Genomic DNA, 27,707 nt, shown 5'->3' with positions numbered 1-27,707 from the left:
TCTATTTTCTCCTCATTAATAAAGACACAATTTATTTTTTAATTTGTCCTTATTATTATTATTTATTATTCTAGCGCCATTTATTCCATGCCACTTTACATTATTAAAATATTTAATAAAAAAATTAAAAACAAAATAAAAAAAGTGCTAATTTCAATTGAACAAATATTCTTTGAATAAATACATACAATATACAACGTAATTTATATTACTCCCTAGCAGCAGCTACCGTATATAATATATATAATACTGGATAACCGTAGATACTTCGTCCATGCTCGACTGAAAGTCTGCCATTTCCACCATGGATAGTCCAATCATTCCATGAAGCCAAAGTTCTTCCTCTTCGGGTTCACAACACTGGTCAATTACAAGGAGATTTCCTTTAAGTAGATCTTATTAATCCATTTTTCATTCTCTATTTCTTCTTCCTCGAATGAAATATCTCTGTGCCTGAGGATGGAACAGATTAAGTTATTACGTGTTCTTCAGAACTAATTAAGTAGCATTTCATATAATCGAATGTCTGATGTTCCAACCTCATCCCTGGATCCCTGGACCAGACTTTTATCCTAGTTTAATTGCTATGTGTATATTTGCTAACTGTAAAGAATAAGTGCAGCGCCCCAGAGTCCTGGTCGTTGCAGTACTGTGGCTCCGCCACTATGGGGAGCTATGGTGCGTCCGATGGCACTGAAGGAGTTCATCTGATCAGGTATCACAGACACCAATACATTTCACAGCCGGGCCTCCGGGGGGAGCTAAGGGTGCTATTCATTAGGCCACTCCCCACCATAGTGGGTAAACTGGGGGTCAGGCAGGAAGTTAGATCAGAAAGCTGACTGGGTTGGAACCAGGCAACACCTTGTGGCAGAGGGTGTTGTAGGGGAAGATACAGTAGGGTCTCTGTCAGGGGTGGGATCCTGACAGAGGCTTGGCAACGAGAACGAACGTAACGGGACCGTGCCTGCTCCGGGTAGCGGCGGTGCCCAAGAAAGGATTAGAAGAGAGATAGATTGTGCTGACTGAGAAACGGGATCACGCAAAGGAGAAATACCAGTAGGAGTCATGCTGTAAGACCGAAGCAACATGCTACTGAGGCGCAATACCGGTGGCCGGAACGCCGAGGGAGTAGAACAACATTCAGCTTCAAGCAATACTCCAAACAGCGGCAGGACAGTCAGTCTCAGGCGGGCTGTCTAACTCAAAATCACCTATGAAGTCTTGGGAGGCAATTGTGGGAGAGGGGCGTCTCTAGGGTCCCGGAAGAACTCCAGGCCTACCCGTCAAACGGGTGCCGTTCCTACCCGAACCTCAGGGAGGGACGGAGGATTAGCAGAACATCATCTAGTCGAGTTGTGAGGGAACATCAGAAACAGACACAACAGTTGTGGGGTACTTTCCGTAAGCACAGCAGGGAAGGACTACAACACATAGCGCTAGGGGGAAGGCACAGATTTCCTCCTGTGAAGAGAACTCTGGAAGTGTCATTAGACCGGCCGGACTTGCGCAGCCTGGTGAGCCGTATTCTGGATTGAGGACCCAGAGATCTTCAGTAAAGAGGTAAAGAGACTGCAACCTGGTGTCCTCATTATTTATCGCGACCTGCACTCCACAACTGCACCGTTACAACACCACTTATTGCACCGGACGTCCCCCACTGACAGACAGGGCCACGGACCGGGTCTAGCCACCGTGACAACCCCAGGACTGAGATCCCAGAGGCCCGGCTCCGGGTACCCCTCGGCCCTGCGGCGGTGTGGGGGCGCTCCAACTTGGCGTCACGAACAGGATCTACTTAAGCCTGAAGAATCAGGTCATGTGTGCCTTGGAACTGTGATTTGTTGTGCTTGGACTGTACTTTATTGCAAAGACTGTGTGCTGCGCCACTTGCCGCCAAAACCGCCGCCATTGCAGCGCTGAGGAGAGGCGCAGGAGAAGAAGAGGGGCATGGAGTGGGCGTAGACAAGCTAGAGAGCGCGAAGGGCAATGGCCGCCCAGTCTAAACATTTCCTGGTCCTGAGGACGTGTCCGTCAACGGCCGAGGTCCACCTCCTGATCCTGTTTGGAGGGTGGAGACCATGGAGACGGGGCCGCCCACGAAAGAGACCGCGGGAAGAGGACACCGAAGGAGGAGAAAAGATGGCGACACCGAGAGCACCGCGTGGGACTGCCCCGATCCAGCCTGAGGCTGCACCGCCCGACACAGCCCCAGATGCGCCAGCGTTGCGGGAGCTGACCCTTACGGAGCTACCGATGGGCCGATCCCCCTTGCCGCCGTCGGCGGAGTGTGTAGCTGCAGCCGAGGCCCGCCAGCTAGCGCGCCGCGTGGAGGCCGAGGCCCGCGTGCTTGCTCGGCTGGGCCAACCCACGGAGGTCCGTTTAACTCCGGTGTCCCCTGCTCCTCCTGACCCGGCCGCGGCTGAAGGTGAGCTGCAAACACAAGGCCTGAAGATTATGCCAGAGGCCGAGCACCTGCGGCGCTTGATGGCTGCATGGCGGAACCGACCGCAACCGGCAGCCCAGATCGATTTAACCACCGTCGCGGAGATCCCCTCGTCCCACTGGGGTGTAGTGGTCTCCTTCAACCCCCGATATGGAAGAGGGGTTATCCAGGAGATCGGGGAGCCGCTACAAGTCCACGTGGACCGGAAGGAGGTCGAGCACTGCGGAGGAAGGTTTGCTCGCGACCTGGAGCCCGGTGATGCCGTGACTTACACCCGGTGGAGGAGAGCAACAGGCGAAGCTGGCTGGATGGCACGGGGCGTCCAGCGATGCGTTGCGCTCCAGGCCGCCGCTGAAACAGCTGATGATGAACCTCCCGCCGAAAAGGCCAAAGAACCTGACCCGGCAGAGCAGCAGAGAACCCGGACCCACCATGTGCCGTGGGGGCGAGCAGGATCCTCGGTGAGAAGAACATCACGGCGGGGGATCTTGTCGTTGCTAGGACCAGAGCCACTTCCTGGTGAGGCAGCGCGGCCCGTTGGCCTGGTGAGGCCCGGAAGGAAACCACCTGCTGCGCAGAAAGAGTAAGCATGATTGCTTTAAAAATGTAAATAGTTCTCTCTTTGTTTAACTGTTTGTTTACTGTTTGCTAAACCCGTCCAGGGTTAATTCCTTATGGATCCCTTTGTTGACCCGGGATCCCTGTTATTTGTTTACTTTTCTTCAAGTTTGCACAAAGATTGAAAGAACTGCAGTAATCATGGACCGTGCATGATACAAACTTTTTCCTGTATATAGTTTGCACCTTCTTAAAGGCGCTCCCTACTGGTTTTACTTAAAGAATGACTCTTTGCGAAGATACCGCACTGGAACCTTTGCTGAGTATGGACTGGTAGCTTGAGAAAATACGCTACCTCACAGAGACTTGGTCCTCTCTTAAAGGGGATGTTCATTTGCCGCATTTCGATAGAAATATTGCTTAAGACAAGTAGCAATAATGTTGATGAGAGAAAAGTGATGATAATGTTGTACGAGAAAGTTATATGTGTTTAATTAGTTAAATGTGAAGAAATACTGATGATGTGCTCTGAGAAGTAAAAAGGTGAAAGGTAGAAGAAGGATGCAGTGGACCCGTAGGGATAGACGTGGAGTCCAGCATGCATGATAGAAAGAAAGATAATGAGAAGGCTTAATGTTCAGAAGAAAATGCTTGATAATGTTGATAGATAGTTAGGATAGAAGGTAAACCCTGAGTCCTCATAGGAGTCATGTAGAGATGGCTCAGTGCTCTTAAACTGAAAGTAATGTTATGTTCTATACTGTGTATAGTAGTTGAAAAGGCAGTAGGCCCTGGCTGAACGGGGCGGTCCTGTAACAGAAAGGAGAGGCAGTAGGTCTGGTGCCGATAGGACAGGCGGTCCTGCAGATTCAAAGAAGGAGAATGAAAAAAGTTAATTTACCTTATAATGTGATTATAGGAAGGTCTTTGGTGGATACAGAGTGTATGTCCTTAAAGGCAATGTTAAAGTATTGTTCAGCAATTTTTGCACTTAGTAGAATACCCGGTTGGGTAACAGGAGTTATTTATAGCCTGTAATTTATAATGTTTAATGTTTAACCATGTTTTGTAACGTTCAAGTATTCTCACCTCCCATAAAGGGAAGCTTGTTCAAGTATACGTATTGTTATTTGCACTCAACAAAAATTGTATGTCTTTTTGCTAAACTTGTATTGTTGTTTTCTTCTCAGTCCCGGAGTACTGTGTTTAACCAGGGGGGAGTGCAGCGCCCCAGAGTCCTGGTCGTTGCAGTACTGTGGCTCCGCCACTATGGGGAGCTATGGTGCGTCCGATGGCACTGAAGGAGTTCATCTGATCAGGTATCACAGACACCAATACATTTCACAGCCGGGCCTCCGGGGGGAGCTAAGGGTGCTATTCATTAGGCCACTCCCCACCATAGTGGGTAAACTGGGGGTCAGGCAGGAAGTTAGATCAGAAAGCTGACTGGGTTGGAACCAGGCAACACCTTGTGGCAGAGGGTGTTGTAGGGGAAGATACAGTAGGGTCTCTGTCAGGGGTGGGATCCTGACAGAGGCTTGGCAACGAGAACGAACGTAACGGGACCGTGCCTGCTCCGGGTAGCGGCGGTGCCCAAGAAAGGATTAGAAGAGAGATAGATTGTGCTGAGTGAGAAACGGGATCACGCAAAGGAGAAATACCAGTAGGAGTCGTGCTGTAAGACCGAAGCAACATCCTACTGAGGCGCAATACCGGTGGCCGGAACGCCGAGGGAGTAGAACAACATTCAGCTTCAAGCAATACTCCAAACAGCGGCAGGACAGTCAGTCTCAGGCGGGCTGTCTAACTCAAAATCACCTATGAAGTCTTGGGAGGCAATTGTGGGAGAGGGGCGTCTCTAGGGTCCCGGAAGAACTCCAGGCCTACCCGTCAAACGGGTGCCGTTCCTACCCGAACCTCAGGGAGGGACGGAGGATTAGCAGAACATCATCTAGTCGAGTTGTGAGGGAACATCAGAAACAGACACAACAGTTGTGGGGTACTTTCCGTAAGCACAGCAGGGAAGGACTACAACACATAGCGCTAGGGGGAAGGCACAGATTTCCTCCTGTGAAGAGAACTCTGGAAGTGTCATTGGACCGGCCGGACTTGCACAGCCTGGTGAGCCGTATTCTGGATTGAGGACCCAGAGATCTTCAGTAAAGAGGTAAAGAGACTGCAACCTGGTGTCCTCATTATTTATCGCGACCTGCACTTCACAGCTGCACCGTTACAACACCACTTATTGCACCGGACGTCCCCCACTGACAGACAGGGCCACGGACCGGGTCTAGCCACCGTGACAACCCCAGGACTGAGATCCCAGAGGCCCGGCTCCGGGTACCCCTCGGCCCTGCGGCGGTGTGGGGGCGCTCCATAAGCGTCATTTTATTTTCTATTTATTTTTTTATTTTATTTTTTTATTTAATTTTATTTATTTTTTATTTCATGAATCAAGAGTAGACATGAAAATAAGCAACTTTGTAATAGATCTTATCAGAGAATTCTGCTTCTTTTTCCTCCTGGACTGACCATTCATTCTCAAAATTACCAATGGATAAAATCTGTCTCGAGTGTAGACAGATTTTCCCATTACTGAGATAAGAGATGGGAGTTGTTGATCATAAAGTTTTATAAGGAATTCTAAAGGTACCTTCACACGAAACGACTTTGTAACGATATCGCTAGCGATCCGTGACGTTGCAGCGTCCTGGATAGCGATATCGTTGTGTTTGACACGCAGCAGCGATCAGGATCCTGCTGTGATATCGCTGGTCGTTGCTGAAAGTCCAGAACTTTATTTGGTCGTCCGATCGCCGTGTATCGTTGTGTTTGACAGCAAAAGCAACGATACCAGCGATATTTTACACTGGTAACCAGGGTAAATATCGGGTTACTAAGCGCAGGGCCGCGCTTAGTAACCCGATGTTTACCCTGGTTACCAGTGTAAAATGTAAAAAAAACAGTACATACTTACATTCGCATCCCCCGCCGTCTGCTTCCCACACTGACTGAGCGCCGCAAAGTGAAAGTGAAAGCACAGCACAGCGGTGACGTCACCGCTGTACCCTGCTACTGCCGGCGCTCAGTCAGTCAGTCAGTGCAGGAAGCGGACGCCGGGGGACGCGAATGTAAGTATGTACTGTTTGTTTTTTTTACATTTTACGCTGGTAACCAGGGTAAACATCGGGTTACTAAGCGCGGCCCTGCGCTTAGCAACCCGATGTTTACCCTGGTTACCCGGGGACCTCGGCATCGTTGGTCGCTGGAGAGCGGTCTGTGTGACAGCTCTCCAGCGACCAAACAGCGACGCTGCAGCGATCGGCATCGTTGTCGCTATCGCTGCAGCGTCGTTTCGTGTGAAGGTACCTTAAGTGTTGTTTCAGGAGAACTTGCTCCTTTCTCCATTACATTGTAAAGGCACCAACTGTCATCTCCTATCTCAGTAATTGGAAAATCTGTCTTCACTGAAGACAGATTTTACCATGAATTGAAAGTGAAAGATAAATCAATGTGGAGAAAGAAGCACATTTCTCTGATAAGATATATTACAAAGTTGAATATTTTCACGTGTGCTATTGATTTATGGAATAAAAATTAAAAATAGCTTTTCCATCAACATAAGATACTCTATAATCGAAGGTAAATGGTCCCTGTCATTTAAAAAAAAAAAAAGTTTTATTTGATTGCCAATGCCAATGTTCTTTCATTACCAAAAATGTTTGGATTTTTTTGTGTGTGTGAAAATTTGCTATAACGTTATGGAGACTAGGTATCTCCTTTCTGAGCTTACTGACTGTTGTCAAGACTAATCCATGTCTAATTACAGACAAGCAGAACAGTTTTCAAGAAATAGGAGCGATCCCTCATAATTCTGAGTTGCTCCTGACTTTTAGGGTATATGCAGACATTGAGTGTTTCGTGCGAAAATTTCTGTACAATTTCTGCAAATCTTGGTAGGAAAAACGCAGCGTGAAAAATGCATATTTTTAACTCGTTTTTTGCTGCAGATTTTTTCCCACTGATTGTTTTTTTTATCTTTTTTTACATGTAGCTGGATTTCATATTCTAAGTGCACGGCTGCTTGAACGTACGCTAATATTTTATTTGTAGGATCTCATTGCCATATCCTGGTAGGAAGGAGGAATGTTCTCAAATTGTCTGTATTGTCCTGTGGATTTATGCATGAAAAAGGGCTAATGCTGTCTAAATTATGACATGAGGGGGCTGGGGATGCCTCTAAGAGGGCCGCTGTAATCAACTTGGAAGCCATATTATATCATCAAAAAAGGATCAAATCCATCAAACAATTTTCACCAAAGCGATTTCAAATTTTGCAAATTTTTTAAGCAAAAATGTTGCGACTTCCTGATGCACAAACTTTTTTAAAAAGTGAAGCAAGGACACAGGCGAGCCCTGCCAGCAGATTCACCATAATTTACTCCACAATAGTGACATGAATTATGGCAGAAATGTATTGGAGTGACATTTCTGGCCAGCTGGAAGAAGCGACAAAGTCATGAGGAGCCATAGTCCTCTTAAAGAGAATCTGCCAGCAGTTTTTTGCTATGTAATATGAGGTAGGGATAGGGACACTGATCCCAATGATGTGTCATTTATTAGGCTGTGGGCTGTTGTTTCAATACAATGAGTGTTTTATCAGCAGGAGATTATCACTGCCAGACTAGCTCACACGTGCCTTTTAGTCCAACCACGAATTTGGTGCCTCTTAACCTAATGCACTTTTCATCATAACAGTCCTGCAAAACGATGGTCTCATTGAATCGGGGCAGCAATACCAGATGCAGCCATTACACAACAGACCCATTTTCCTAATATCGTACTCAACCTTTAGACTAATTAGAAAAAGAAAGGATGACGCAATCTGCAGATTAAGGAAATAAAAGCAGAAGATGTTACCTGTATTCAACCTCATTAATGGTATCTGGTAATGAAGAGTCCTTGGTCTCCAGCAGAAAGCAGGAGAAGAAGCCCGCAATTATGGGAGTGATGCCAAAAAGCATGGGAAGGATCGTCGCTGAAAAATCCCCTGTCAAGTGCAAAACAGATGCCACTGCAGAGCCCAGGCGGGCATTCATAGCGCTGAAGCCCATCCCAGTCTGCCTGCATGGGACAAGGAGGAATAATACATTCATTAGTACTTAAAGGGACCACAATAACCATTGTGTCTGATCTGCAGGAGGAGCTGAGCAAATACAGAGCTTCAGTATTTTATCTGCATTTTTTTTCAGGCTTAGAAGTCCAGAGGGCGGTCCTATTCAATGATTGTCAGTTTTCCATATATGGTTGTGCATACTGACATCACTGTCCATCACTAAATAGCACCGCCCACTGGACTCCTAAGCATAAAAAGAGCTGAAATTTAAGTAAAAAATACAACCAAAGTTCTATTGAATCTGCAGAGCTCCTCCTGCTCTAAAAACTAATATCTACAGGTGGGACAACATGTACAACAAGGCATTTTCTCTATAAACACATACATATATACATATACTCTACTGTGATTAATGAATTGCACTTTTGGTCTAAACATAAAAACCTGAGTAACTTAGTTAACAATTTTGATCAAAAAGCGTATAAGCCATCCACCAGCGGCAAGGTGACCTCATCGGGTGAATCCGAATTCTAGTGACTCAGCTCTCTATGTGCCCAACCGGACAAAATCCATCGTAGCTCTAATTAACACGTCTATAGGTTCCCTACAAGATGCTACATCCGGAAATCCCCGCTTTAAAGGGTTATCCACTACTATGACATTGATGGCCTATCCTTAGGTCACCTGTATATGTGAGCTGACACCCAACGCATCTATCAATTATAATTATACAACATGTTCTGCATCTTTATATCTGCAAAAATAATAATGTTTCAAAGTACTGAAACTTTTATGTATTAATTATATATAGCAGCAAAATGAAAACTCCTTGATATCATAGAAACAAAACACAACTGAACATTTTCATTGTCAGATTTAAATTCGGGAGGTGAAAAATCAATAAGAAACGGCTGATGTCAGAACCTGACAGCTGTGGAAAATATGTAGAATAGTGTGAGCAGTTACCAGCTGCAGTGGAAAAAGTGATAAACTAAAGAATAAATAAATAAATAATAATAATAGTAATAAGTATATATATATAATACTTATAATAATATATAATATGTAATATATATAATAGATAAATAAAATATAATATATATATTATTTAACTAACACTTTGAGAGTCAACCTAATATTTTGTTTAATTCTCAAAAAATGTAGTTTAGATTTCTCAATTATTTTCATACACACAATTACACATTTGTGATATTGTCAGAGCTCTTGTTTATTTGAATGCAAAGTGTGTTCCACATCATTTATCATTACCCCATTTTGATTGTGATACAAACTGTTTACAGTGCCTAAACACCACCACTCCGTACTCTGTACAGTGGCTGCAGATCAGCTGCTATTCACCTGAATAGGAGCTAATCTGCAGTACCCAAGAGCAGCCACTAGATGGTGTACAGAGCTGTGATGTGATACAGAGCTGGTAACAGCTGACATATGGGGCCGCCGGGTGTCAGATCCACATCCATCTAAGGCCGGCGTCACACTAGCGAGTTTTACGGACGTATGAGAGGCGCAGAAAATACGGATTGCACACGATACAATGATTCTCTATGGCCCAGCTCCTATGTGCCGTATTTTACGGATCAGTATTTTACGGTCTTGTACGGCCGTAGAAAATCGCAGCATGCTGCGTTTGTCACCGTATTGCGCAAAAAATCCGCCAATGAAAGTCTATGGGGGCGACAAAAATACGGATTACACACGGACCATCAGTGTGACCTGCAAGAAATACGCAGCGGTGTTCTATAGAAAAGCCGGTAATTCAGTGCGGTGTACAGTAAAACCACACTGACAGAATAGAATAGAATAGGTAGAATAAATGTCTACACATAGTATAGGGGTATATATATATATATATATATATATATATATATATATATATATATATGTCAGTGAGACACATATATATATATATTTATATTTCATACAGCGCTAGATAGCAGGAAAGCCGGTAATTCAATTGCCAGCTTTTCATTTCTCCTTCCCAAACCCGACAGGATATGAGACATGGTTTACATACAGAAAAACCATCTCATATCCCTTTTTGTTTTATATATTTCTCATTAGTAATGTTCCAAGTGTCTGTGTGCAAAATTTTCTCCGCCAGAGTGGTAAAGCCAGTGACTGAGGGCAGATATTAATAGCCTAGAGAGGGTCCATGGTTATTGCCCCCCCCCCCCCGGCTAAAAACATCTGCCCCCAGCCACCCCAGAAAAGGCACATCCGGATATTGGATTAATAATGGATAAGTGTCATAATTGACGCCTCTCCATTATTAACCTGGCTTAATGTCACCTTACAATAGCAAGGTGACATTAACCCTTCATTACCCCATATCCCACCGCTACACGGGAGTGGGAAGAGAGTGGCCAAGTGCCAGAATAGGCGCATCTTCCAGATGTGCCTTTTCTGGGGTGGCTGGGGGCAGATGTTTTTAGTCTTATTAATGAGGAATATGTAAAAAAATAAGGGATATGAGATGGTTTACTGTATGTAAACCATGTCTCATATCCTGTCGGGTTTGGGAAGGAGAAAGCAAAAGCCGGCAATTGAATTACAGACTTTTAAGCTATCTAGCGCTGTATTAAATATAAATAAATATATATATATATATATATATATATATATATATATATATATATATATATATGTGTGTCTCACTGACATATATATACATATATATATATATATATATATATATATATATATATATATATATATATATATATATATACTGTATATATGTTTTCATGATATTTTAGCCCATGGATCCATTGTTTGTCCGTTTTGCAAGCCGGCGAGAAAATCTCGCTGTACGGATGCCCTGTACGGATGCCATACGGATTACATACGGAGGATGCCATGCGCAAAATACGCTGCCACACCCTGCCTACGGATGACATATGGATCACTATTTTGGGGACATTTCTGCGTATTATGGCCGTAAAAAACGGACCGTATTTTCATATGCCTAGTGTGACCCCGGCCTAATATTGATAACCTTTCCTAAGGATAAGTCATCAATATCAAAGGAATGGATGACAGTAGTAGGCCGATATGTAAAAGCACAAATGCAAGATAAGCCATGACAGCTTTAGTAGATAATATCTGATTTGTTCAACCAGTGCTGCAATCAAAGCTATAAATCAAAATGAATAATTAATAATGAAAAATTTAATGCAAACCCACCTGATCTCTGTAGGGTAGAGTTCTCCGGTGTACAGATACATGCACGTGATAGAGCAAGCCAGAAAAGCCTTCCCAGTCACAGCCAGGACTGTGCACACCATCAGCATTTCTGCAAGAGAACAGTATATACTATGTACAGTGTATGTATACTGTATATAATGCTATGTATACCATGTAGTCTATGTAGTTGTAGAAACAAGACACTTGGCAGCGGAGATATAATGTAACTTTTAGGCTACATTTACATTTGCGTTGTTGGGCGCAGCATCGTCGACGCATACCGACGCATGGGGGGCGCATGGACATGCGCCGGTATGCGTTGTACTGCGTTTTACGACGCATGCGTCATATAGACGCACAAGACAGGGCGCAGAGGACGCTACTTGTAGCGTTTTCCCTGCGCCGAAAGTCCCGATCTGTAGGATCTTATGACAACGCATGCGTCGCAAAACGCTGCGTTGTGTACATGCGTTGTTGGTTGCGTCGCGTCGCCGACGCTGCGCCCAACAACGCAAATGTGAACCTAGCCTAAGTCAACGGGATGCAAAATATATCAAACTTTTTGGATTCAACCCAATAATAGAGTGTAACATATAAAAGACAACAATCCTTTAACTATTGTTGGAGGGGAATAACAGGCAAGCAATCTTTTTTAGGGCCATATTTTTGGTCCTTGTGCGATCCGACAAAACATCGGATCATACGCAGAACAATGTTATTCTATAGGGCCGTGCACATGTCAATCACACAAGTTAATGACTGTGTGGAAAACATTAGACTGCAATCGGATGACATCTGAGTGCAGTCCGATTTCCGCTCATTAACAGAATGGGGGAGATGGTGACTTTTTTTCTCCATCTTCTCCTCATCCAAGAGAATCGGATCATGCTCTGATCAATCTCTGACCAGTGTGTGATTTGCACAATAGACCGGAATCTCTCGGATGAGAGAATACACGGCGGTCTGCACCGAGCCCTACCTTGAGGAGTGAAGCTGTAAGATAGCACCATTACTCCAGCTAGAAACAAGGACGCAAACTGCATGACTCGTCTTCCCACAAACGTCATCACCAACATCACAATCACTTTTGCCGTCATTTCTACACCGCCAAAGAGCGCCTGGGCCAGAAAAACGTTCAGTCCAAAATTCTTAAGGTCCATGCTGAGCCCATAATAAGCAAAATTACTTGAAAACCTATTGTTAAAAAAAAAGGATTTATCTATAGTAATAAATTTAGTTTGGATATTTAGCACATACGTAATGGTAGTGGCTCTATCTATCGGCTACATTATTTTTCCACTTGCTCTTTTGCCATACAGTACATAGAACGGAACGATATACTTTCCAATAACATCATCAAAGATCACATAACACATTGGATTGTAGAAATGAATTACCCCCGATCAGCATCAACTTACCAAACTAGAACTAGACAGAAGGACATTCGCCTTATAGCCGGAGTGCGGACAAGGTCAAACACCGAGTGTGAGGTTCTGATGATAAAAATATCTTTCTGCATCTCAGAGCAAAGCATCTGTGGACGGAGCATGAAGAATAGGGAAGATGGTTAAAGAAATGATCAAAAATACTGTATATTGAAGAAATTCAGAAAACTGATCTAAAATGTGTGCAAATTTAAATGCACATTGTATTTCTGCACTACAATCAATGTTTGTGCATTGGTGAGAGCAGGATTTATATTTATCTTTATTGTGCATATTATACATTTATATTCTCTCCTGCTTTCCAAGTTGCAGTTTGAGCCAGTATGTGAGTTTTGTGATAATAGGTCCCTCAGGAAGGTCTTTGTTTAACAGACAGAGAAGACATAGGAGAATAGGAGAAACAAAACCTAAAGAGTAGAAACACACCTACCTCTTCAGCTGGCTGTACACAGTATTACCTTCAGCCAATGAGACGTATGTATGCTAATGCCAGCAGATATTTAGAGATAAGCTGAGCCAATTATATTGCTACAATAAAAGTCCAAGGAATGTCTATATGTATATATGATGTAATAAGCAGAGATCTGCTTTGATGCTCAGTGTATCAGCGTGGCTCCTCCGTGCACATATTTGAATTTTAAAATTTAATTTGAGGCAAATACAACATCTCAGAACGTCCCACATTATGTGGCGACGACACCAGTAATAAGCTTGTTACCATTTTCATAGATCCTAATCACTACACAAATGCCAAAAGAATGTCCTTTCGGGCTCAGTCTGGCCAATGTCCATCTGCATATTGCTTATTCATCAATATAGGAAAGAGCACCAGACTACATGTTCCTATGCAAATATCAGTACCCAATTTTTTTTTTTAATTAAAATCCCAAGATTGTGCTTTTTTCACCTAGGTGCTCTGAAAAATGTGCCACATAAAAAAACAATTTACAAGGATGTGGTCTATCGCAGCTGAATGCGAAAGGTGGAGGACCCCCAATAAATCGTTTCCTATCCCTCTGAGCCAGAAGGTCACGGCGAGGGACCTGGACAAATGGTTCTCTTCTGCCGAAGTTCAGGGAAAGCCAAAATGTTCCCGGTTGCCACCCAAGTGAAACCAGGAGCCAATCTAGACTGGCTAATCTCCCAAGGGAAGGCAGCTGGGGGTTGTGCAGGGAGAAGTGGAACCTGATGGTCACACACTCCCTTCTACATCATTCACGAGGGAACCCATAAGGGAACCATATCCCGAGAAGTCCTTGATGCAGGACACCCATGAAAAAAAAATAAATTTAATAAACAGTGGAAAGTGTTTTCAGTGTAAAGCTGAACGAACCCCCAACCAGGAATTAAAAAATTCTCCCATCCTTGCCAAAAAGCAAGGGTGTGTGCTTAACTAAGTGTAAAAATTTGAAGTACTGTGCAAATGTGCCAAAATTCAAGTAGGGCTCCCAATCTCACTGAATTATGGCACCGCAAGGTCACCACTCCTGGGGCTTTCAAACATACCCGGCCTAATGGTGTCGATCATGGGGGGCCATGGTTTCTACCGGATGACTATAAAAGCCAATCGGCATACTAACAACCACACCGTATCAATCCACTAGGGTGGCCTGAGCTAAAAGCCGTCTATTCGAAAGATACCACACTTGATCTTAGCCAAAAGGCCAAAAAAACAAAGGATGGATGCACATTGGCGTGCGGAAAAGCTGCAGCATCATACAGTACCAGCTAATTTCATGAGATTTTAAAAAATTTCCGCTCATAGATTGACCTGCCGTACGGATTTTAAGATGTGTCGCATTTCAATTATTTGTGCAGAATGCTTTACAGTTTTTAATCTTGCATCGAATAATGTGAAATTCCCAACACAATTCGCAACAAAATCTACATGTAACACGCAAGGATTCTGATGAAGAACTACAGTGGAACTACTGCAGGTAGCTGGGGATAATCAGCAAAAAATCCACATCATATCCACAATATATACAAGATATTGTCCTTGAACTTATTCATGCTTATTTCCCATGAAACATTACAATACAATTTTGCATAAAAGATTGTGTGACTGTCCTAGTTATATTCTATACCCTGCCAAAACATTGCATATTTTACCTCTGCTGTCAATTTCTCTCCTTCTATCCATTTTCCATTGATTCGAGCAGCCTGTCTTAAATGCTTCAGAGCCTTATGAGGGTCATCTCGAAGAATTAGCCATCGAGCAGATTCAGGTAGCCACCTGAACCAAGAGATAGAAGAGATGAATAAGTGTAAAAATGAGTTAGTCAATAGTGATGAGCGAACGTGCTCAGAGAACGTCTTATCTGACCATGCTTGGGTGTTCCCCGAATATCTTGGGCGTGCTCGGATATTATGTTTGAGTCCTTGCGGCTGCATGATTTGTGGCTGTTGCCTGTTTGTTAGGGAATCCCCACATGTGTTGTGTCTGTCTAACAGCCACAAATCATGCAGCAGCAGGGACTGGAACATAACATACGAGCACGTCCGAGATACTCGGAGGACACCCTAGCATGGTCGGATAAGACGTTCTCTGAGCACGTTCGTTTATCATTATTAGTTAACTATTTCAACTTCCTAATCTCCCACCCTCTCATGGGGACTAGTTTTAACTGAGAGCTTACCAAGAATAAATGAAGAAGATTAAGAAAGGGGCAGAAACTGCAAACTGAAGCCATCGCCAGTCTCGGATCAGGTACGCCATAGAAGCTAAAACTATTTGTCCCACTGAGTAGGAAAAGCCGAAAAAATTTCCAGCCAGTGTCCGTCCACGCTTGGGCATCCACTCTAAGACTGCAAAATAAGTGAAATGAGTAAAAAGAAGTGTATATAAATGCTATAGCTAATTATTAACTCCTTAACTGTCATCATAGGATACTTGCTTAAGGAGATGCTGTTCACAGAGATAGCCGATGATGCCACACCACAAAGGAAGCGGAAAGCACAATAGCCATCATATGTAGGTAAGAAGGCAGCACAGCTTCCAGCTATTCCCATCTGAAGGTAAGACCATGTGAGGATCTCCATTCTGCCCAGTCTATGACACCAAGACAAATCACCATGATGAAACGTGCTATGAAAACCAAGGCGTCGGTTACTCTGTAGATTCACCTGCTGTGGTTCACCCCAGGGCCTCATTTAAGATAGAATAAATATTGTGGCTTGTTAGCCCACCAGAATTTCCTCCAATGTGCCTAGGCTCCAAAACTATACGACGCTCCAAAGAAAGACAATCCTGATCGGAGCAGACTTCAGAACCAATCACTTACTACTAGGAAATCATTTTTGGATTGATTCATAAATGAAAGCTATAACATCTTGTGTGTACAGTATGTCACAAACGTTTGTACACCCCTCACATTTTTGTAAATATTTTATCTTTTCATGGAACAACACTGAAGATCTGACACTTGGATACAATGTAAAGTAGTCAGTATACAGCTTGTATAACAGTGTAAATTCGGTGTGTCCTTTAAATAACTCAACACAGAGACATTAATGTCTAAACCGCTGGCAACAAAAGTGAGTACATTCCTTAGTGAAAATGGACAAATTGTGCCCAAAGTGTGGATATTTTGTGTGGCCTCCATTATTTTCAAGCACTGCCTTAATCCCCAAATTCTGGCCCTCCTCAACACATCCCCACACTCATTTCTAACCCCCTGCCACGATCCTCTACACATTTTCGCAATGATGATAACCTCAACCCATATTCATCCAGCCCAGTCGTTTATCCATGACCTCTTTATCACCAACAAACTCTCCTGCCTTGGCATCACTGAAACCTGGCTCACCCCCTCTGACTCAGCCTCTCCAGTTGCACTTTCTTATAGCGGATTACATCTCTCTCACACCCCTCGCCCCAGCAACAAACGTGGTGGAGGAGTTGGCTTGCTCCTGTCCGATACCTGCTCCTTTACCCCAATTCCACTACCACCCTCTGCCACTCTTCCCTCGTTTGAGGTGCACTCTGACTGCATCTATTCCCCCTCCAACCTCCAGCTGGCTGTCATCTACCGCCCTCCAGAACCAGCCATCTCCACCTTTCTCAACCACTTCACCACCTGGCTACTTCATTTCCTCTCTGCTGACATCCCCACTATCATCATCGGTGACTTCAACATCCCCATTGATGCTTCCACCCCAGCTGCCTCTAAACTTTTAACGCTCACTGCCTCCGTTGGCCTCACTCAATGGTCCTTCGTGGCCACTCACAAAGATGGTCAGACACTGGACCTTATCTTCACTCGCCTCTGTTCCCTTACTAATCTCACTAACTCACCCCTCCACCTGTCTGACCACAGCCTACTGACATTCTCTTCCCTCTTCTCTTTTAGTGTGCAACCCCCTCTCCACAAACTCACCCACTCTCACAGAAATCTCAAACACCTCAATTTACAATCTCTCTCTGAGTCCCTTCTCCCTCTTACAGACATAGCCTCCCTTCATGACACAGATGCTGCTGACACTTTTTATAACCCCACAATAACAGCAACACTTGATTCGGCCGCCCAGCTCATGCATAGCAAAACTCGTACAATCAACAGGCAGCCCTGGCTGACCAGCCTGACCAAAGAACTGAGATGGGCTTCTAGGGTTGCTGAGCGGAGTTGGAAGAGATCCCGCTCTGCTGAGCACTTTATCGCATACAAACAGTCCCTCACCAGCTTCAAGTCCACACTCACTGCCACAAAACAAACTTACTTCTCATCTCTCATATCCTCCCTGCCTCACAACCCTAAACAGCTTTTCAACACTTTAAATTCTCTACTCTGTTCCCCAGCACCTCCTCCCTCTCCTCTCATTTCTGCTGAAGACTTTGCCACTTTCTTTAAGCAAAAGATCGATACGATCAGAGAAAGCTGCGGCCCGCAGCACCCAATTCCCCTCTTAGCTGCTCAGCCCTGTCCCTCCACAACCAGCTTCTTCACCATCACAGAAGATCAGCTCTCCACCCTCCTGTCAAGATCACATCTCACCACTTGCACACTTGACCCGCTTCCATCCCACCTCATCCCTAACCTCGCCACAGTCTTCATCCCAACCCTAACACACCTCTTCAACCTTTCACTTACAAATGGTGTCTTCCCCTCATCCTTCAAACATGCCTCAATCACACCCATCCTCAAAAAGCTCTCCCTTGACCCATACTCTGTGTCTAGCTGTCAGCTGATATCTCTTCTTCCTTGTGCCTCAAAACTACTGGAACAGCATGTTCATCTTGAACTGTCTGCCCACCTCTCCTCCTGCTCCCACTTTGACCAGTTACAATCTGACTTCCAACCGCATCACTCACCTGAAACTGCCCTAACTAAAGTCACCAACGACCTACTAACTGCCAAGAGCACTCTGTCCTCCTTCTCCTAGACCTGTCTTCTGCCTTCGACATTGTGGACCACTCCCTCCTTCTACAGATTTTCTCATCTCTTGGCATCACAGACTTGGCCCTATCCTGGATCTCATCATATCTAACAGACCGAACATTCAGTGTCTCCCTCACCCACACCACCTCCTCACCTTGCTCCCTGTCTGTCAGTGTCCCCCAAGGCTCAGTTCTCAGACCTCTACTCTTCTCCATCTACACCTTCGACCTGGGACAGCTCATAGAATCCGATGGTTTGCAGTATCATCTCTATACCGATGACATGCAGATCTACCTATCTGGACCTGACCTCACCTCCCTACTGACCAAAATCCAACAATCAGCTTTCTTTTCTACTCGCTTTCTAAAACTGAACATGGACAAAATAGAATTCATCATCTTTCCCCCATCTCACTCTACCCCTCCACCAGACCTATCCATCAATGTCAATGGCTGCTCACTTTCCCCAGTCCTGCATGCTCGGTGCCTCGGAGTGATCCTCGACTCTGCCCTCTCTTTCAAGCCACATATTCAAGCCTTTGCCTCCTCGTGCCGACTCAAACTCAAAAATATTTCCCGGATCCGTACATTCCTTGACCATGAAACCACAAAAACACTAGTGCACGCCCTCATCATCTCCCACCTCAACTACTGCAATCTCCTACTCTCTGGCCTCCCCTCTAGCACTCTGGCACCACTCCAATCCATCCTACACTCTGTTGCCCGACTTATCCGCCTGTCTCCCCGTTATTCCCCAGCCTCTCCTCTATGCCAAGCCCTTCAATGGCTTCCTGTCATCCAGAGACTCCAGTTCAAAATCCAAATTATGACATACAAAGCCATCGACAACCTGCCTCCTCCATACATCTGTGACATGGTCTCCCGGTACTTACCGTACCTACACGCAACCTTCGATCATCTCAAGATCTCCTTCTCTACTCCCCTCTTATTTCTTCTTCCCATAACTGCGTACAAGACTTCTCCCGTGCTTCCCCCATACTCTGGAACTCTCTACCCCAACAAATTAGACTCTTGCCTACCATGGATGCCTTTAACAAGAACCTGAAGACCCACCTCTTCCGACAAGCCTACAACCTGCAGTGATCCTCAGTCTACTGAACCAACGCACGACCAGCTCTACTCTCTCCTTGTGTATCCTTACCCATCCCCTGTATACTGTGAGCCCTCGCAGGAAGGGTTTTCTCTTCTTCTGTACTTGTGTGTGCCTTGTTTTGCTCATGTTTATTGTACTTGTCTATATTTGCCCCTTTCTCATGTAATCGCCATGGAATAAATGGCGCTGTAAAAATGTATAATAATAAAAATAACTCTCTTGGGCATGGAGGTCACTAGAGCTTCACAGGTGGCCACTGGAATCCTCGTCCACTCCTCCATGACGACATCACAGAGCTGGTGGATGTTAGAGACCTTGTGCTCCTCCACCTTCCATTTGAGGATTAATATGTAATTAGTGTGTAATGTGTGGTATGTGTGTTGTGAATTTGGATTCTGGGCTCCCCCGGTGGCTACTGGTGGAATTGAACTGGTGTCTTCATCTTCTCTGTTCACCTGTTCCCATCAAGATGTGGGAGTCGCTATATAACCTTGCTGCTTTGTTAGTTGCTTGCCGGTCAACAATGTTATCAGAAGCCTCTCTGTGCTTGTTCCTGCTCCTAGACAACTACTAGATAAGTTGGACTCTTGTCCATGTTTGTTTTTGCATTTTTGTTCCAGTTCACAGCTGTAGTTTCGTTACTGTGTCTGGAAAGCTCTTGTGAACAGGAATTGCCACTCTGGTGTTATGAGTTAATGCCAGAGTTTTAAAGTAATTTCTGGATGGTGTTTTGATAGGGTTTTTAGCTGACCATGAAAGTGTTCTTTCTGTCTTCTGCTATGTAGTAAGTGGACCTCAAATTTGCTAAACCTATTTTCATACTACGTTTTGTTATTTCATCTTAATTCACCGCCAATACATGTGGGGGGCCTCTGTCTCCTTTCGGGGTATTTCTCTAGAGGTGAGCTAGGACTTATTTTCCTCTGCTAGCATTATTTAGTCCTCCGGCTGGTGCTGGGCATCTAGAATCAACGTAGGCATGCTACCCGGCCACTGCTAGTTGTGTGTTAGGTTTAGTTCATGGTCAGCTCAGTTCCCATCTTCCAAGAGCTAGTTCTTATATATGCTGATGCTATGTTCTCTTGCCATTGAGATCATGACAGTTTGACCGGCCCACAAAGTGTTAATTGTTTGGGCTGAAGCAGGAGATAGAGAAGTGTTTAAGGGAAATTTTTTTTTTTTTTTTTTCCCTTCAGAGTTTTGCTGTCTAGCCCTTGATTGCTGTCTAGCTGCTTCTTACCTCCTCTTAACCCTTGAATGGCTCTGTGTCCACCTGTTTGTAATGGATCTTCAGAGTGTAACTGCAGGTTTGAATAATCTCGCCACGAAGGTACAAAATTTGCAAGATTTTGTTTGTCATGCACCTGTATCTGAGCCGAGAATTCCTTTGCCGGAATTTTTCTCGGGGAATAGATCTGGGTTTCAGAATTTTCGAAATAATTGCAAATTATTTTTGTCCCTGAAATCTCGCTCTGCCGGAGACCCTGCACAGCAGGTCAGGATTGTGATTTCCTTGCTCCGGGGCGACCCTCAAGACTGGGCTTTTTCATTGACACCAGGGGATCCTGCGTTGCTCAATGTGGATGCGTTTTTTCTGGCCTTGGGGTTGCTTTATGACGAACCTCATTTGGAGCTTCAGGCAGAAAAAACTTTGATGTCCCTATCTCAGGGGCAAGATGAAGCGGAAAGTTACTGCCAAAGATTCCGTAAATGGTCTGTGCTTACTCAGTGGAATGAGTGCGCCCTGGCGGCGACTTTCAGAGAGGGTCTCTCTGATGCCATTAAGGATGTTATGGTGGGGTTCCCTGTGCCTGCGGGTCTGAATGAGTCCATGACAATGGCTATTCAGATCGATAGGCGTTTGCGGGAGCGCAAACCAGTGCACCATCTGGCGGTGTCCACTGAGAAGTCGCCAGAGAGTATGCAGTGTGATAGAATTCTGTCCCGAAACGAGCGGCAGAATTTTAGACGGAAAAATGGGTTGTGTTTCTATTGTGGTGATTCTACTCATGTTATATCAGCATGCTCTAAACGCACTAAAAAGCTTGGTAAATCTGTTTCCATTTGCACCTCACCGTCTAAGTTTATTCTATCTGTGACCCTGATTTGCTCTTTGTCATCTATTACCACGGACGCCTATGTCGACTCTGGCGCCGCTTTGAGTCTTATGGATTGGTCCTTTGCCAAACGCTGTGGGTATGATTTAGAGCCTTTGGAGACTCCTATTCCTCTGAAGGGGATTGACTCCACCCCATTGGCTAATAATAAACCACAATACTGGACACAAGTAACTATGCGTATTAATCCGGATCACCAGGAGATTATTCGCTTTCTGGTGCTGTATAATCTACATGATGATTTGGTGCTAGGATTGCCTTGGCTGCAATCTCACAACCCAGTCCTCGACTGGAGAGCTATGTCTGTGTTGAGCTGGGGATGTCAGGGGGCTCATGGGGATGTACCTGTGGTTTCCATTTCATCATCTATTCCCTCTGAAATTCCTGAGTTCCTGTCTGACTATCGTGACGTCTTTGAAGAATCCAAGCTTGGTTCGTTACCTCCGCACCGAGAGTGCGATTGTGCCATAGATTTAATCCCGGGTAGTAAATACCCAAAGGGTCGTTTATTTAATCTGTCTGTGCCTGAACATGCTGCTATGCGAGAATATATAAAGGAGTCCTTGGAAAAGGGACATATTCGTCCATCGTCATCTCCCTTAGGAGCCGGTTTTTTCTTTGTGTCAAAAAAAGACGGCTCTTTGAGACCATGTATTGATTATCGGCTTTTGAATAAAATCACTGTTAAATATCAATACCCATTGCCGTTGCTGACTGATTTGTTTGCTCGCATAAAGGGGGCCAAGTGGTTCTCTAAGATTGACCTTCGTGGGGCGTATAATTTGGTGCGAATCAGGCAGGGGGATGAGTGGAAAACCGCATTTAATACGCCCGAGGGCCACTTTGAGTATTTAGTGATGCCTTTTGGTCTTTCAAATGCTCCGTCAGTTTTCCAGTCCTTTATGCATGATATTTTTCGCGATTATTTGGATAAATTTATGATTGTGTATCTGGATGATATTCTGATTTTTTCGGATGACTGGGACTCTCATGTCCAGCAAGTCAGGAGGGTTTTTCAGGTTTTGCGGTCTAATTCTTTGTGTGTGAAGGGTTCTAAGTGTGTTTTTGGGGTACAGAGGATTTCCTTTTTGGGATATATTTTTTCCCCCTCTTCCATTGAAATGGATCCTGTCAAGGTTCAAGCTATTTGTGATTGGACGCAGCCCTCTTCTCTTAAGAGTCTTCAGAAATTTTTGGGCTTTGCTAACTTTTATCGTCGATTTGTTGCTGGTTTTTCGGATATTGCTAAGCCATTGACCGATTTGACTAAGAAGGGTGCTGATGTTGCTGATTGGTCCCCTGATGCTGTGGAGGCCTTTCGGGAGCTTAAGCGCCGTTTTTCCTCTGCCCCTGTGTTGCGTCAGCCTGATGTTGCTCTACCTTTTCAGGTTGAGGTCGACGCTTCTGAGATCGGAGCTGGGGCAGTGTTGTCGCAGAAAAGTTCTGACTGCTCCGTGATGAGGCCTTGTGCCTTCTTTTCCCGTAAATTTTCGCCCGCTGAGCGGAATTATGATGTTGGGAATCGGGAGCTTTTGGCCATGAAGTGGGCTTTTGAGGAGTGGCGCCATTGGCTTGAGGGGGCCAGACATCAGGTGGTGGTATTGACGGACCACAAAAATTTGATTTATCTTGAGACCGCCAGGCGCCTGAATCCTAGACAGGCGCGCTGGTCATTATTTTTCTCTCGGTTTAATTTTGTGGTGTCATACCTACCGGGTTCTAAGAATGTTAAGGCGGATGCCCTTTCTAGGAGTTTTGAGCCTGACTCGCCTGGTAACTCTGAGCCCACAGGTATCCTTAAGGATGGAGTGGTATTGTCAGCCGTTTCTCCAGACCTGCGGCGGGCCTTGCAGGAGTTTCAGGCGGATAGACCTGATCGTTGCCCACCTGATAAACTGTTTGTTCCTGATGATTGGACCAGTAGAGTAATCTCTGAGGTTCATTCTTCTGCGTTGGCAGGTCATCCTGGCATTTTTGGTACCAGGGATTTGGTGGCAAGGTCCTTCTGGTGGCCTTCCCTGTCACGAGATGTGCGAGGCTTTGTGCAGTCTTGTGACGTTTGTGCTCGGGCCAAGCCTTGTTGTTCTCGGGCTAGTGGATTATTGTTGCCCTTGCCTATTCCTAAGAGGCCTTGGACGCACATCTCGATGGATTTTATTTCAGATCTGCCTGTTTCTCAGAAGATGTCTGTCATCTGGGTGGTGTGTGACCGTTTCTCTAAGATGGTCCATTTGGTTCCTCTGCCCAAGTTGCCTTCTTCTTCCGAGTTGGTTCCTCTGTTTTTTCAAAATGTTGTTCGTTTGCATGGTATTCCTGAGAATATCGTTTCTGACAGAGGGACTCAATTCGTGTCTAGATTTTGGCGGGCATTCTGTGCTAGGATGGGCATAGATTTATCTTTTTCGTCCGCTTTCCATCCTCAGACGAATGGCCAGACCGAGCGGATTAATCAGACCCTGGAGACATATCTGAGGTGTTTTGTGTCTGCTGACCAGGATGATTGGGTTGCTTTTTTGCCATTGGCGGAGTTCGCTCTCAATAATCGGGCCAGCTCTGCCACTTTGGTGTCCCCGTTTTTCTGTAATTCGGGGTTTCATCCTCGATTTTCCTCTGGTCAGGTGGAATCTTCGGATTGTCCTGGAGTGGATGCTGTGGTGGAGAGATTGCATCAGATCTGGGGGCAGGTGGTGGACAATTTGAGGTTGTCCCAGGAGAAGACTCAGCTTTTTGCCAACCGCCACCGTCGTGTTGGTCCTCGGCTTTGTGTTGGGGATTTGGTGTGGTTGTCTTCTCGTTTTGTCCCTATGAGGGTCTCTTCTCCTAAGTTTAAGCCTCGGTTCATCGGCCCGTATAAGATATTGGAGATTCTTAACCCTGTTTCCTTCCGTTTGGACCTCCCTGCATCCTTTTCTATTCATAACGTTTTTCATCGGTCATTATTGCGCAGGTATGAGGTACCGGTTGTGCCTTCCGTTGAGCCTCCTGCTCCGGTGTTGGTTGAGGGTGAGTTGGAGTACGTTGTGGAGAAAATCTTAGACTCTCGTGTTTCCAGACGGACACTCCAGTATCTGGTCAAGTGGAAGGGATACGGCCAGGAGGATAATTCTTGGGTGAATGCATCTGATGTTCATGCCTCTGATCTGGTTCGTGCCTTTCATAGGGCCCATCCTGATCGCCCTGGTGGTTCTGGTGAGGGTTCGGTGCCCCCTCCTTGAGGGGGGGTACTGTTGTGAATTTGGATTCTGGGCTCCCCCGGTGGCTACTGGTGGAATTGAACTGGTGTCTTCATCTTCTCTGTTCACCTGTTCCCATCAAGATGTGGGAGTCGCTATATAACCTTGCTGCTTTGTTAGTTGCTTGCCGGTCAACAATGTTATCAGAAGCCTCTCTGTGCTTGTTCCTGCTCCTAGACAACTACTAGATAAGTTGGACTCTTGTCCATGTTTGTTTTTGCATTTTTGTTCCAGTTCACAGCTGTAGTTTCGTTACTGTGTCTGGAAAGCTCTTGTGAACAGGAATTGCCACTCTGGTGTTATGAGTTAATGCCAGAGTTTTAAAGTAATTTCTGGATGGTGTTTTGATAGGGTTTTTAGCTGACCATGAAAGTGTTCTTTCTGTCTTCTGCTATGTAGTAAGTGGACCTCAAATTTGCTAAACCTATTTTCATACTACGTTTTGTTATTTCATCTTAATTCACCGCCAATACATGTGGGGGGCCTCTGTCTCCTTTCGGGGTATTTCTCTAGAGGTGAGCTAGGACTAATATTTTCCTCTGCTAGCATTATTTAGTCCTCCGGCTGGTGCTGGGCATCTAGAATCAACGTAGGCATGCTACCCGGCCACTGCTAGTTGTGTGTTAGGTTTAGTTCATGGTCAGCTCAGTTCCCATCTTCCAAGAGCTAGTTCCTATATATGCTGATGCTATGTTCTCTTGCCATTGAGATCATGACATATGTGTGTGTGTTTGTAATGTGTGTGTAATGTATGCATTTAATGTGTGCGTAAAGTATGTGTAAGGCTACTTTCACACTAGCGTCAGGCACTGCACGTCGCAATGCGTCATTGTGGAGAAAAAAGCATCCTGCAAAGTTGCCCGCAGGATGCGTTTTTTTTCCATAGACTTTTATTAGCGACGCATTGCGACGCAGTGCCACACGTCGCAACCGTCGTGCGACGGTTGCGTCGTGTTTTGGCGGACCGCCGCCACAAAAAAAGTTACATGTAACTTTTTTAGTGCGTCGAGACCGCCATTTTCTCCGCCCCCTCCTCCCCGGACCTTACAATGGGGCAGCGGATGCATCGTACGACTGCTTCCGCTGCTCACGTCGGGCATTTTTTGCACAGTATGCGTCGGTACGTCGTGCCGACGCACTGCGACGGGCCCATACCGATGCTAGTGTGAAAGCAGCCTAATTTGTTTCTAACGTGTGTGTTTGTAACATGTATGCAATGATAAAAACAGAATATGATGGGATAAAAATGGACGCGCACCCGTCCTGCTTCAATAGTTATGTAAAAATCTATGCGTATGTATAACCAATGTGTTCATGAGATATGGTATTAATAAAGTATGGAAAAAAGAATATCACCCCCTATTGGTCGCAGCTGCCCTTTCTTCACATGTATCTGTAATTGACCATAAGCGTTCTATGGATTCACAGTTTTGTAACAGTAATATTACTTTGAAGAGCAATCAAATTCCGCTGCATTGCACAGCCTCAGATGTCTTCACATGTTACTGTCCATTAACATAGGGCTAATGTGTTCTACAAAGATACTTAAAAAACCACACCACTGTAATTGGGTAACCAGAAACTAGATGAACAGACCATAGTCTGAAGAAGAGAATATGAACTTACTTATCGGCAAGAGTACCGAAGACGAGTGCTCCTAAAAGTACACCGGTCATGTAGATGGAACGGGCTACTTGTCTCAAAGGAATTTGGTTACAAACTAAATTCCACTGCAAAGTAAAGGGAATAAATCATTACTATGCAGTTCTAGAGGTTAAAATTTACAACATTTTTATTATTGTTAATATGGTCTTTAACGCTAATGATAGATTCAGTTCTGGCCATTTTTTTAGGATATGGGAGCAGAGCATAGAATTACACAGCTACAGGAACATGTCCTAAAACCACAATGAGCTGCGGTATCCAGTTCTTGTCTAGCACTGACTTTCTTTTATTATATAGGTCACATTCTGGACATTTTTAATAAGTGATCCAAAGCTTATCCCAAGGATAGGGTTTTTTATACCCAAGGATTAACTCATGATGGACAAATGTATCAGCTCTACCAACGTCATGCCAATTTCAACTACTTAAAGTTCTAGGATCAAGTTCTTGGACAGTCGCGGCTTCTGCTTCTTTGCTCATGAATCTTATGAATGTAGTTAATCTTCCCTTCTATAACACTTAACCTGTGCTAAATATGTCTAATGTAAAATTAAAATACCGTAAATATAATAATGATATTTTTATGTTGGTAATTACTGTATATGTGTCCTTCCAACCGCTGTGAAGAACAGGTAAAAAAATCTAATAAATAATATATCTATAATTTTTATTAAACTTATAAATACATATATTTTGTTATCTATGACTGGTGTAGTCATTTTTATAACCAGCTGATTTGTCATTAAAAGACCGAGCATGGAATAAAAAGGATTGTATTGGATGCCCTGCATAAACCTACTGGAGAAAACATATGCCTTGAATAAAATGGATTAAATTAGGCAAACTCGAGTTGTGACTATAAATAATGTTAAAGTGTAACCATGAGTATTTAGGAGACATACCTCGGTTACAATGGTTGAGGAGAAGATACTTTGGTCATATGTCCACCCTTCTTTGCAATATTCTATATTCTTTCCTTCCATTGCTTTGCTAGTTGAAGTCAATAACAGATCTTTGGCCTTTTGGAACTGGACACATCTCCAGGGTTGTTGATCTTGATCCAAAGAAGTAAATTGTTTAATTAAATGTGTTTTATTTTTATTATTTAGGACGTTCGTAGATGGAAGCTTGCAGTAATGTTCAGGCACTGCACCCGTGAAGTTCTGAAGAAGATTGTGGCATGATAACATAGCCACTGGTATTAATAACAGGATGGTGTGCAGTATCTGAAAACAGCCAACTCCACCTAAGGACTCAAGGACATCATTGAAAGCCATGTGGATGCCATGCAGATCTTGTCACACTTATATGGTGAATGGTTGGTCCTTCCTTCGACGACTCCTCTACGGGCAAGAGGACTCCAACGAGATCTACTTTGACTTCTAGCCTTGGAGATCTTTCAGTCTTTCTGGTCTTTCTTTTCCTTGCACGT

The 27,707-nt window shown here is 44.5% G+C and overlaps 1 protein-coding gene across 1 annotated transcript; it reads right to left on the bottom strand.

Annotated features, from left to right (window-relative positions):
- On the bottom strand, positions 1-27,707 carry LOC143809609 (solute carrier family 22 member 20-like). Its single transcript, XM_077292656.1, has 10 exons — positions 27,178-27,707; positions 26,237-26,340; positions 15,667-15,821; positions 15,409-15,577; positions 14,882-15,005; positions 12,743-12,858; positions 12,304-12,518; positions 11,325-11,433; positions 7,925-8,128; positions 1-453 (listed from the first exon to the last, which is right to left on the bottom strand). Exons 1-10 carry the CDS (start codon positions 27,550-27,552, stop codon positions 369-371), a joined length of 1,656 nt encoding a protein of 551 aa, XP_077148771.1. The 5' UTR covers positions 27,553-27,707; the 3' UTR covers positions 1-368.

The sequence above is a fragment of the Ranitomeya variabilis genome, chromosome 2, assembly GCF_051348905.1.
Source record: "Ranitomeya variabilis isolate aRanVar5 chromosome 2, aRanVar5.hap1, whole genome shotgun sequence".
In the NCBI taxonomy this organism is placed as follows: Eukaryota; Metazoa; Chordata; class Amphibia; order Anura; family Dendrobatidae; genus Ranitomeya; species Ranitomeya variabilis.
Note: the sequence above shows the minus strand (reverse complement) of the source record. Positions and strands in the feature narration are given on the sequence as shown.